The sequence below is a fragment of the Oncorhynchus masou genome, unplaced genomic scaffold (assembly GCF_036934945.1).
Source record: "Oncorhynchus masou masou isolate Uvic2021 unplaced genomic scaffold, UVic_Omas_1.1 unplaced_scaffold_1031, whole genome shotgun sequence".
In the NCBI taxonomy this organism is placed as follows: Eukaryota; Metazoa; Chordata; class Actinopteri; order Salmoniformes; family Salmonidae; genus Oncorhynchus; species Oncorhynchus masou.
The window spans coordinates 199527-211535 of record NW_027000005.1 but is presented as its reverse complement, the minus strand read 5'-3'; the positions used below and the strand labels follow the sequence as shown (position 1 = coordinate 211535).

General features: G+C 50.5%; 1 protein-coding gene across 1 annotated transcript in view; it reads right to left on the bottom strand.

Annotated features, from left to right (window-relative positions):
- The window catches only part of LOC135528771 (trichohyalin-like), an 18192-nt gene extending 6404 nt beyond the window's left edge, over positions 1-11788 (bottom strand). Inside the window, exons 1-4 of the mRNA XM_064957837.1 lie at positions 11774-11788; positions 11397-11552; positions 11060-11167; positions 4940-6023 (exon numbers count right to left, since the gene is read on the bottom strand). Coding sequence (XP_064813909.1) covers positions 4940-6023; positions 11060-11167; positions 11397-11552; positions 11774-11788 — 1363 coding nt within the window. The remainder of the gene's footprint in view (positions 1-4939; positions 6024-11059; positions 11168-11396; positions 11553-11773) is intronic.
- Positions 11789-12009: the final 221 nt, after the last annotated feature.

Sequence of the window (12009 nt, the reverse complement as noted above, 5' to 3'; positions counted from 1 at the left end):
GGCTGGATGGGGGTTCTGGCCGGATGGGGGTTCTGGCCAGAGAACAGGACTGGCTGGATGGGGGTTCTGGCTGGATGGGGGGTTCTGGCTGGATGGGGGTTCTGGCTGGATGGGGGTCTGGCCGGAGAACAGGACTGGCTGGATGGGGGTTCTGGCTGGATGGGGGGTTCTGGCTGGATGGGGGGTCTGGCCGGAGAACAGGACTGGCTGGATGGGGGTTCTGGCTGGATGGGGGTTCTGGCTGGATGGGGGTTCTGGCTGGATGGGGGTTCTGGCCGGATGGGGGTTCTGGCCAGAGAACAGGACTGGCTGGATGGGGGTTCTGGCTGGAGAACAGGACTGGCTGGATGGGGGTTCTGGCTGGAGAACAGGACTGGCTGGATGGGGGTTCTGGCTGGAGAACAGGACTGGCTGGATGGGGGTTCTGGCTGGAGAACAGGACTGGCTGGATGGGGGTTCTGGCTGGATGGGGGTTCTGGCTGGATGGGGGTTCTGGCTGGAGAACAGGACTGGCTGGATGGGGGTTCTGGCTGGAGAACAGGACTGGCTGGATGGGGGTTCTGGCTGGATGGGGGTTCTGGCTGGATGGGGGTTCTGGCTGGAGAACAGGACTGTCTGGATGGGGGTTCTGGCTGGATGGGGGTTCTGGCTGGATGGGGGTTCTGGCTGGATGGGGGTTCTGGCTGGATGGGGGTTCTGGCCGGAGAACAGGACTGGCTGGATGGGGGTTCTGGCTGGATGGGGGTTCTGGCTGGAGAACAGGACTGGCTGGATGGGGGTTCTGGCCAGAGAACAGGACTGGCTGGATGGGGGTTCTGGCCAGAGAACAGGACTGGCTGGATGGGGGTTCTGGCTGGAGAACAGGACTGGCTGGATGGGGGTTCTGGCCAGAGAACAGGACTGGCTGGATGGGGGTTCTGGCCGGAGAACAGGACTGGCTGGATGGGGGTTCTGGCCGGAGAACAGGACTGGCTGGATGGGGGGTTCTGGCCAGAGAACAGGACTGGCTGGATGGGGGGTTCTGGCCAGAGAACAGGACTGTCTGGATGGGGGGTTCTGGCCAGAGAACAGGACTGGCTGGATGGGGGTTCTGGCTGGATGGGGGTTCTGGCTGGATGGGGGTTCTGGCTGGATGGGGGTTCTGGCCAGAGAACAGGACTGGCTGGATGGGGGTTCTGGCTGGATGGGGGTTCTGGCTGGATGGGGGTTCTGGCCAGAGAACAGGACTGGCTGGATGGGGGTTCTGGCTGGATGGGGGTTCTGGCTGGATGGGGGTTCTGGCCAGAGAACAGGACTGGCTGGATGGGGGTTCTGGCTGGATGGGGGTTCTGGCCGGAGAACAGGACTGGCTGGATGGGGGTTCTGGCTGGATGGGGGTTCTGGCTGGATGGGGGTTCTGGCCGGAGAACAGGACTGGCTGGATGGGGGTTCTGGCTGGATGGGGGTTCTGGCTGGATGGGGGTTCTGGCCGGAGAACAGGACTGTCTGGATGGGGGTTCTGGCTGGATGGGGGTTCTGGCTGGATGGGGGTTCTGGCTGGATGGGGGTTCTGGCCAGAGAACAGGACTGTCAGTGTAACAGCTTTATTCTCAGTCATGTTTTACAGGTCAAACACACCATGATGACGAACAGCTAAAAGCAGACTGGGACCATCTAATCCCAGTCTTGGACTGTTTCTGCATTCAACAACAGCAAATAAGGAGGCTATAGGAAAAACGCACTGGCACCCAGGCTGTAGGAAGGCTATAGAAACAGACTGGTACTCAGGCTATAGGAAGGCTATAGAAACAGACTGGTACTAAGGCTATAGGAAAAACGCACTGGCACCCAGGCTGTAGGAAGGCTATAGAAACAGACTGGTACTCAGGCTATAGGAAAAACGCACTGGCACCCAAGCTATAGGAAGGCTATAGAAACAGACTGGTACTCAGACTATAGGAAGGCTATAGAAACAGACTGGTACTCAGGCTATAGGAAGGCTATAGAAACAGACTGGTACTCAGGCTATAGGAAAAACACACTGGCACCCAGGCTATAGGAAGGCTATAGAAACAGATTGGTGCCCAGGCTATAGGAAGGAAACAGACTGGTACCCAGGCTATAGGAAGGCTGTAGAAACAGACTGGTAGCCAGGCTATTAGGAAGGCTACAGAAACAGACTGGTAGCCAGGCTATAGGAAGGCTGTAGAAACAGACTGGTAGCCAGGCTATTAGGAAGGCAATAGAAACAGACTGGTACCCAGGCTATAGGAAGGAAACACTGAGACTATATCCTGTATCTATCAACACCTCTCTCTCTCTCTCTCTCTCTCTCTCTCTCTCAAATCTCTCTCTCTCTCTCTCTCTCTCTCTCTCTGTGTGTGTGTGTGTGAGTGTGTGTGTGTGTAGTGTGTGTGTGCTCTCTCTCTCTCTCTCTCTCTCTCTCTCTCTCTCTCTCTCTCTCTCTCTCTCTCTCTCTCTCTCTCTCTCTCTCTCTCTCTCTCTCTCTCTCTCTCTCTCTCTCTCTCTCTCTCTCTCTCTCTCTGTTTATCTATTTAGAGAGCAGAGGACCTTGTAGTCCCAAGATGGGGCAAATGTAATGGTTCAACTCTCCTTTCCCTCCAAACGGAATGGAAAAACACAACAATGCCTTTATCAGATGTGTGTGTGTGTGTGTGTGTGTGTGCGTGCGTGCGTGCGTGTGTGTGTGTGTGTGTGTGTGTGTGTGTGTGTGTGCGTGCGTGCGTGCGTGCGTGCGTGCGTGCGTGCGTGCGTGTGTGTGTGTGTGTGACTGTGTGTGTGTAGTGTGTGTGTGTGTGTGTGTGTAGTGTGTGTGTGTGTGTGCGTGTGTGTGTGTAGTGTGTGTGTAGTGTGTGTGTGTGTGCGACTGTGTGTGTGTGTGTGTGTGTGTGTAGTGTGTGTGTGTGTGTGCGTGTGCGTGTGTGTCTTCCTGGTCTCTCGTGGCTCAGCAGATGTTGTTTCTGGATGTAAAACACATACAGTGCTTTGTGAAAGTTTTATGTTACGGCCTTATTCTAGAATGGATTCAATTCATTATTTTCCTCATCAATATACACACAATACCCCATAATGACATCACAATACCCCGTAATGACATCACAATACCCCGTAATGACATCACAATACCCCGTAATGTCAGTGAAAACAGGTTTTTAGAAATGTTTGCATGTCCATTGGTCGTGTGAGTACCCGTGCTGTGTTGGTTTGGCTTTCGTGCCACTTGTGTTGTGCACAGATGATTACGGGTCACGTCCCGTGTTGTATCGTTGTGTGTGTGTCTGTTACGGGTCTCGTCCCGTGTTGTATCATTGTGTGTGTGTTACGGGTCTCGTCCCGTGTTGTATCAGTGTGTGTGTGTGTTACGGGTCTCGTCCCGTGTTGTATCATTGTGTGTGTATGTTACAGGTCTCGTCCCGTGTTGTATCATTGTGTGTGTGTGTTACGGGTCTCGTCCCGTGTTGTATCGTTGTGTGTGTGTTACGGGTCTCGTCCCGTGTTGTATCATTGTGTGTGTGTTACGGGTCTCGTCCCGTGTTGTATCATTGTGTGTGTGTGTTACGGGTCTCGTCCCGTGTTGTATCATTGTGTGTGTATGTTACAGGTCTCGTCCCGTGTTGTATCATTGTGTGTGTGTGTTACGGGTCTCGTCCCGTGTTGTATCATTGTGTGTGTGTGTGTGTTACGGGTCTCGTCCCGTGTTGTATCATTGTGCTTGGAGTTTGCCAAGAGGCATCTAAAGACTCTCAGACCTTTAGAAACTAGATTCTCTGGTCTGATGAAACCAAGATTGAACTCTTTGGCCTGAATGCCAAGCATTACGTCTGGAGGAAACTTGGCACCTTCCCTACTGTGAAGCATGGTGGTGGCAGCATCATGCTGTGGGGATGATTTTCAGCGGCAGGGACTAGGAGACTAGTCAAGATCAAGGCAAAGGTAAACGGAGCAAAGTACACAGAGATCCATGATGAAAACCTGCTCCAGGGCACTCAGGACCGCAGACTGGGGCGAAGGTTCAACTTCCAACAGGACAATGACCCTAAGCACAGAGCCAATACAATACAGGAGTGGCTTCAGGACAAGTGTCTCTGAATGTCCCTGAGTGGCCCAGCCAGAGCCCAGACTTGAACCCGATTGAACATCCCTGGAGAGAAGTCAAAATAGCTATGCAGCGAAGCAACGCTCCCCATCCAACCTGAAAGAGCTTGAGAGGATCTGCAGAGAAGAATGGGAGAAACTCCCCAAATACAGGTGTGCCAAACTTGTAGCGTCATACCCAAGAAGACTAGAGGCTGTAATCGTTGTCAAAGGTGCTTCAACAATGTACTGAGTAAAGGGTCTGAATACTTATTTAAATGTGATATTTCTGTTTTTTGTTTGCAAAAATGTCTAACTATTCTATGGGATGCTATGTAATGTCACACCACATTACACCTCATTACGGGATACTATGTGATGTCACACCACATTACACCTCTCTATGGGATACTATGTGATGTCACACCACATTACACCTCATTACGGGATGCTATGTGATGTCACACCACATTACACATTATGGGATACTATGTGACGTCACACCACATTACACCTCATTATAGCATACTATGTGATGTCACACCACATTACACCTCATTATAGGATACTATGTGATGTCACACCACATTACACCTCATTATGGGATACTATGTGATGTCACACCACATTACACTTCTCTATTTTATAGTTCTTTAATTGGCATTACATCACTGGATGTAGTGTTGCTGACAGAGGGGTTTCCAGAAATCCCAGTTTGAAGATTCCTGGAACCACAATGGAACAAGCAGGACATCCGGAATCTTTCAGCCAGAAATGACGGAAAACCTGGGAATTCTGGGTAAGTTACTGGAGTTTTGCTTTCCTGTTATTGACACCTGGCAGAGGTTGATCTGAAGGTACTTACTGGTGGCTTCTCTCCTGGGGATGTGCTGCAGAGGGATCTTGTGTCTCACTGGAAGCTGGAGAAGGTTCTGGATTTGTGATTCCTCTCCTTTCATCTCCTCCTCTTCCTTCCTCCTCTCTGTCTGTGCTTCCTCTTCCTTCCTCCTCTCTGTCCGCTCTTCCTCTTCCTTCCTCCTCTCTGTCCGCTCTTCCTCTTCCTTCCTCCTCTCTGTCCGCTCTTCCTCTTCCTTCCTCCTCTGTGTCCGCTCTTCCTCTCCCCTCCTCCTCTCTGTCCGCTCTCCCTCTTCCTTCCTCCTCTCTGTCCGCTCTTCCTCTTCCTTCCTCCTCTCTGTCCGCTCTTCCTCTTCCTTCCTCCACTGTGTCCGCTCTTCCTCTCCCCTCCTCCTCTCTGTCCGCTCTTCCTCTCCCCTCCTCATCTCTGTCCGCGTCACTTCACTCCTCCTCCACACCTCATCCCCCCTCCTCCTCTCCATCTCTCCCTCCTCTCTCGTCTCCTCCACAGACTGTGGTTTTGGCCCCTGTTGAGGACGACCAGGCCGGGGGCTCTCCTGTCCTCTCTCCCCCAGCCTCTTCCTCTCCTCCTGGGACTCAGAAGGAGGCTGTGTGGGGTGGGGAGGTGGAGGCTGTAGTCTTGTCCTCATCCTCCTGTCTTTGGTGTGTTTTGGCTGGAAATTGGGTTTGGGATGGGGCTGAGAGTAGGGCTGAGGCTGAATGTTAGCCTGAGGCTGGGGCTGGTAATATGTCTGGGTGTCCTGTCTTGGGCTCTGTCCTCTGGAGGCCTGGGTCCTCCGTGGGGGTGCTGTGTCCTGGGGGGTGAGGTTGGAGGTGAGGGGGTCTCCTGTCCTTTCTGATCCCCTGGAAGAGATTACATTCCCCTGTAAAAGCTCCCCCAGCCTCCCTTCGAGCCGGCTCATCCGGAGATCCTGCTCCCTCAGGGACTCCTGGAGACCTCTCAGCCCGACCAGAAGCTCCTCTCGCTGGGCCTCCAGGGAGTCGAGACGACCCTCCTGGCCTTGGAGCTCCAGGGTGAGGCTGGAGAGAGACTCTCCCTGCTCCTGACTCAGTCTCTGGGTCTGCCTGCTGCCCTGTGGAGAGGGGAGGAGAAGAGAAGAGAGTTATAGCAGAACAGATTATAACCACTACATTTGGCTAATTGACATTATATTATTCACTAGGGAAGAGTGAGATATTTCTATCTGGGCAAAGTCATCTTAACTCGATCCTGGGAACCTCATTGGGTGCACGTTTTGTTTTTTTCCCGAGCACTACACAAATAACCAACTTTGAATCAGCTGTGTAGTGCTTGGGCAAACACTGAAATGACATTCCAGGGAGGCCCCAGGACTGACTTTGGGTGGCCCTGCCTCTGTGTTTCCCAAACTGCCCCTGTCTGTAGCTTAGAGTACCTGTCCCTGTCTGTTGTTTAGAGTACCTGTCCCTGTCTGTTGTTGCTTAGAGTACCTGTCCCTGTCTGTTGTTTAGAGTCCCTGTCCCTGTCTGTTGTTTAGAGTGCCTGTCCCTGTCTGTTGTTGCTTATTGTACCTGTCCAGGTCTGTTGTTGCTTAGAGTACCTGTCCCTTTCTGTTGTTGCTTAGAGTACCTGTCCCTGTCTGTTGTTGCTTAGAGTACCTGTCCCTGTCTGTTGTTGTTTAGAGTACCTGTCCCTGTCTGTTGTTGTTTAGAGTACCTGTCCCTGTCTGTTGCCTAGAGTACCTGTCCCTGTCTGTTGTTGCTTAGAGTACCTGTCCCTGTCTGTTGTTGCTTAGAGTACCTGTCCCTGTCTGTTGTTGTTTAGAGTACCTGTCCCTGTCTGTTGTTGTTTAGAGTACCTGTCCCTGTCTGTTGCCTAGTGGTTAGAGCATTGGACTAGTAACTGAAAGGTTGCAAGTTCGAATCCCCGAGCTGACAAGGTACAAATCTGTCGTTCTGCCCCTGAACAGGCAGTTAACCCACTGTTCCTAGGCCGTCATTGAAAATAAGAATTTGTTCTTAACTGACTTGCCTGGTAAAATAAAATAAAAAAGAGTACCTGTCCCTGTCTGTTGTTGCTTAGAGTACCTGTCCCTGTCTGTTGTTGCTTAGAGTACCTGTCCCTGTCTGTTGTTGCTTAGAGTACCTGTCCCTGTCTGTTGTTGCTTAGAGTACCTGTCCCTGTCTGTTGTTGCTTAGAGTACCTGTCCCTGTCTGTTGATGAATAGAGTACCTGTCCTTGTCTGTTGTTGCTTAGAGTACCTGTACCTGTCTGTTGTTGCTTAGAGTACCTGTCCCTGTCTGTTGTTGCTTAGAGTACCTGTCCCTGTCTGTTGTTGCTTAGAGTACCTGTCCCTGTCTGTTGTTGTTTAGAGTACCTGTCCCTGTCTGTTGTTGCTTAGAGTACCTGTCCCTGTCTGTTGTTGTTTAGAGTACCTGTCCCTGTCTGTTGTTGTTTAGAGTACCTGTCCCTGTCTGTTGTTGTTTAGAGTACCTGTCCCTGTCTGTTGTTGTTTAGAGTACCTGTCCCTGTCTGTTGTTGCTTAGAGTACCTGTCCCTGTCTGTTGTTGCTTAGAGTACCTGTCCCTGTCTGTTGTTCCTTAGAGTACCTGTCCCTGTCTGTTGTTGCTTAGAGTACCTGTCCCTGTCTGTTGTTGCTTAGAGTACCTGTCCCTGTCTGTTGATGAATAGAGTACCTGTCCCTGACTGTTGTTGCTTAGAGTACCTGTCCCTGTCTGTTGTTGTTTAGAGTACCTGCCCCTGTCTGTTGTTGCTTACAGTACCTGTCCCTGTCTGTTGCCTAGAGTACCTATCCCTGTCTGTTGTTGCTTAGAGTACCTGTCCCTGTCTGTTGTTTAGAGTACCTGTCCCTGTCTGTTGTTGCTTAGAGTACCTGTCCCTGTCTGTTGTTGCTTAGAGTACCTGTCCCTGTCTGTTGTTGCTTAGAGTACCTGTCCCTGTCTGTTGTTGCTTAGAGTACCTGTTCCTGTCTGTTGTTGTTTAGAGTACCTGTCCCTGTCTGTTGTTGTTTAGAGTACCTGTCCCTGTCTGTTGTTGCTTAGAGTACCTGTCCCTGTCTGTTGTTGCTTAGAGTACCTGTCCCTGTCTGTTGTTGCTTAGAGTACCTGTCCCTGTCTGTTGTTGCTTAGAGTACCTGTCCTTGTCTGTTGTTGCTTAGAGTACCTGTCCCTGTCTGTTGTTGTTTAGAGCACCTGTCCCTGTCTGTTGTTGCTTAGAGTACCTGTCCCTGTCTGTTGTTGCTTAGAGTACCTGTCCCTGTCTGTTGTTTAGAGTACCTGTCCCTGTCTGTTGTTGCTTAGAGTACCTGTCCCTGCCTGTTGTTGCTTAGAGTACCTGTCCCTGTCTGTTGCCTAGTCTGTTGTACCTATCCCTGTCTGTTGTTGCTTAGAGTACCTGTCCCTGTCTGTTGTTTAGAGTACCTGTCCCTGTCTGTTGTTGCTTAGAGTACCTGTCCCTGTCTGTTGTTGCTTAGAGTACCTGTCCCTGTCTGTTGTTGCTTAGAGTACCTGTCCCTGTCTGTTGTTGCTTAGAGTACCTGTCCCTGTCTGTTGCCTAGAGTACCTATCCCTGTCTGTTGTTGCTTAGAGTACCTGTCCCTGTCTGTTGTTTAGAGTACCTGTCCCTGTCTGTTGTTTAAAGTACCTGTCCCTGTCTGTTGTTGCTTAGAGTACCTGTCCCTGTCTGTTGTTTAGAGTACCTGTCCCTGTCTGTTGTTGTTTAGAGTACCTGTCCCTGTCTGTTATTGTTTAGAGTACCTGTCCCTGTCTGTTGTTGCTTAGAGTACCTGTCCCTGTCTGTTGTTGCTTAGAGTACCTGTCCCTGTCTGTTGTTGCTTAGAGTACCTGTCCCTGTCTGTTGTTGCTTATTGGACCTGTCCCTGTCTGTTGTTGCTTATTGTACCTGTCCCTGTCTGTTACATTTACATTTAAGTCATTTAGCAGACGCTCTTATCCAGAGCGACTTACAAATTGTTGCTTAGAGTATCTATCCCTGTCTGTTGTTGCTTAGAGTACCTGTCCCTGTCTGTTGTTGCTTAGAGTACCTGTCCCTGTCTGTTGTTGCTTAGAGTACCTGTCCCTGTCTGTTGCCTAGAGTACCTGTCCCTGTCTGTTGTTGCTTAGAGTACCTGTCCCTGTCTGTTGTTTAGAGTACCTGTCCATGTCTGTTGTTGCTTAGAGTACCTGTCCCTGTCTGTTGTTGCTTATTGTACCTGTCCCTGTCTGTTGTTGCTTATTGTACCTGTCCCTGTCTGTTGTTGCTTATTGTACCTGTCCCTGTCTGTTGTTGCTTATTGTACCTGTCCCTGTCTGTTGTTGCTTATTGTACCTGTCCCTGTCTGTTGCTGTTTAGAGTACCTGTCCCTGTCTGTTGCTTAGAGTACCTGTCCCTGTCTGTTGTTGCTTATTGTACCTGTCCCTGTCTGTTGCCTAGAGTACCTGCCCCTTTCTGTTGCATAGAGTACCTGTCCCCGTCTGTTGTTAATTAGAGTACCTGTCCCTGTCTGTTGCCTAGAGTACCTGTCCCTGTCTGTTGCCTAGAGTACCTGTCCCTGTCTGTTGTTAATTAGAATACCTGTCCCTGTCTGTTGTTGCTTAGAGTACCTGTCCCTGTCTGTTGTTGCTTAGAGTACCTGTCCCTGTCTGTTGTTGCTTAGAGTACCTGTCCTTGTCTGTTGTTGCTTAGAGTACCTGTCCCTGTCTGTTGCCTAGAGTACCTGTCCCTGTCTGTTGTTGTTTAGAGTACCTGTCCCTGCCTGTTTTTGCTTAGAGTACCTGTCCCTGTCTGTTGTTTCTTAGAGTACCTGTCCCTGTCTGTTGCTTAGAGTACCTGTCCCTGTCTGTTGCCTAGAGTACCTGTCCCTGTCTGTTGCCTATAGTACCTGTCCCTGTCTGTTGCCTAGAGTACCTGTCCCTGTCTGTTGCCTAGAGTACCTGTCCCTGTCTGTTGCCTAGAGTACCTGTCCCTGTCTGTTGCCTAGAGTACCTGTCCCTGTCTGTTGCCTAGAGTACCTGTCCCTGTCTGTTGCCTAGAGTACCTGTCCATGTCTGTTGCCTAGAGTACCTGTCCCTGTCTGTTGCCTAGAGTACCTGTCCCTGTCTGTTGCCTAGAGTACCTGTCCCTGTCTGTTGCTTAGAGTACCTGTCCCTGTCTGTTTTCTAGAGTACCTGTCCCTGTCTGTTGCTTAGAGTACCTGTCCCTGTCTGTTGCCTAGAGTACCTGTCCCTGTCTGTTGCCTAGAGTACCTGTCCCTGTCTGTTGCCTAGAGTACCTGTCCCTGTCTGTTGCCTAGAGTACCTGTCCCTGTCTGTTGCCTAGAGTACCTGTCCCCGTCTGTTGCCTAGAGTACCTGTCCCCGTCTGTTGCCTAGAGTACCTGTCCCTGTCTGTTGCCTAGAGTACCTGTCCCTGTCTGTTGCCTAGAGTACCTATCCCTGTCTGTTGCCTAGAGTACCTGCCCCTGTCTGTTGCCTAGAGTACCTGTCCCTGTCTGTTGCTTAGAGTACCTGTCCCTGTCTGTTGCCTAGAGTACCTGTCCCTGTCTGTTGCCTAGAGTACCTGTCCCTGTCTGTTGCCTAGAGTACCTGTCCCTGTCTGTTGCCTAGAGTACCTGTCCCTGTCTGTTGCCTAGAGTACCTGTCCCCGTCTGTTGCCTAGAGTACCTGTCCCTGTCTGTTGCCTAGAGTACCTGTCCCTGTCTGTTGCCTAGAGTACCTGTCCCTGTCTGTTGCCTAGAGTACCTGTCCCCTGTCTGTTGCCTAGAGTACCTGTCCCCTGTCTGTTGCCTAGAGTACCTGTCCCTGTCTGTTGCCTAGAGTACCTGTCCCTGTCTGTTGCCTAGAGTACCTGTCCCTGTCTGTTGCCTAGAGTACCTGTCCCTGTCTGTTGCCTAGAGTACCTGTCCCTGTCTGTTGCCTAGAGTACCTGTCCCTGTCTGTTGCCTAGAGTACCTGTCCCTGTCTGTTGCCTAGAGTACCTGTCCCTGTCTGTTGCTTAGAGTACCTGTCCCTGTCTGTTGCCTAGAGTACCTGTCCCTGTCTGTTGCCTAGAGTACCTGTCCCTGTCTGTTGCCTAGAGTACCTGTCCCTGTCTGTTGCCTAGAGTACCTGTCCCTGTCTGTTGCCTAGAGTACCTGTCCCTGTCTGTGTCTCAGTCCTCTCTCCAGCGAGGCCAGTCTTCCCTCCATCCTCTTGTTCTTCTTCTGTAGTTTACTGCTGCGGTCATTCAGGACGTCCAGCTCCTGTTTTTTGGGGGTAAAAGGTTTTATATGTTTCCCCCCACAAAAACAAAACAGGACAGAAACAAGATAAAACAATGACAGGGCCCCAAACTAAAACGAAATATAAGCATAACAATCATTTTTACCTAATAATATAACATAAATATACATACATATTTATATATTTTAATATAAAAAATAACATAATGTATTACAATAATAATATAACTAAAATGATATAAACAGTAACCTGTGTGGTGGTGTCTCTGAGTTGTGTTAGTTCCTGGGTGAGGTTTCTGTGTTGGTCAGACAGGGTCTGAACTCTGACCTCTAGGGAGGTCGACACATTAGACATTTGGTTCAGAAGGTCTAACCGGCTCAGGGTCTGTTCCTGGAATCGACGGAACTGAGAAACAAACACACAACATCATCTCCAGTTCTTACACACCCACTATATTTACAGCAGTACATGGAAACCCATTCAAATGAGGGGATTCGGCTACTTCAGCTTCACCCGTTGCTGACAGGTGTATAAAATTGAGCACGCCGCCATGCAATCTCCATAGACAAACATTGACAGTAGAATGGATTTGTGTGTTGCAACACTCCTACTGAGTTCCAAACTACCTCTGGAAGCAACATCGGCACGAGAAATGTTCGTCGGGAGCTCCATGAAATGGGTTTCCATGGCAGAGCAGCCGCACACAAGCCTAAGATCACCATGCGTAATGCCAAGCATCGGCTGGAGTGGTGTGAAGCCCGCCGCCTCTGTGCTCTGGAGCAGTGGAAACGTTTTCTCTGGAGTGATGAATCACGCTTCACCATCTGTCAGTCCGACGGACGAATCTGGGTTTGGCGAATGC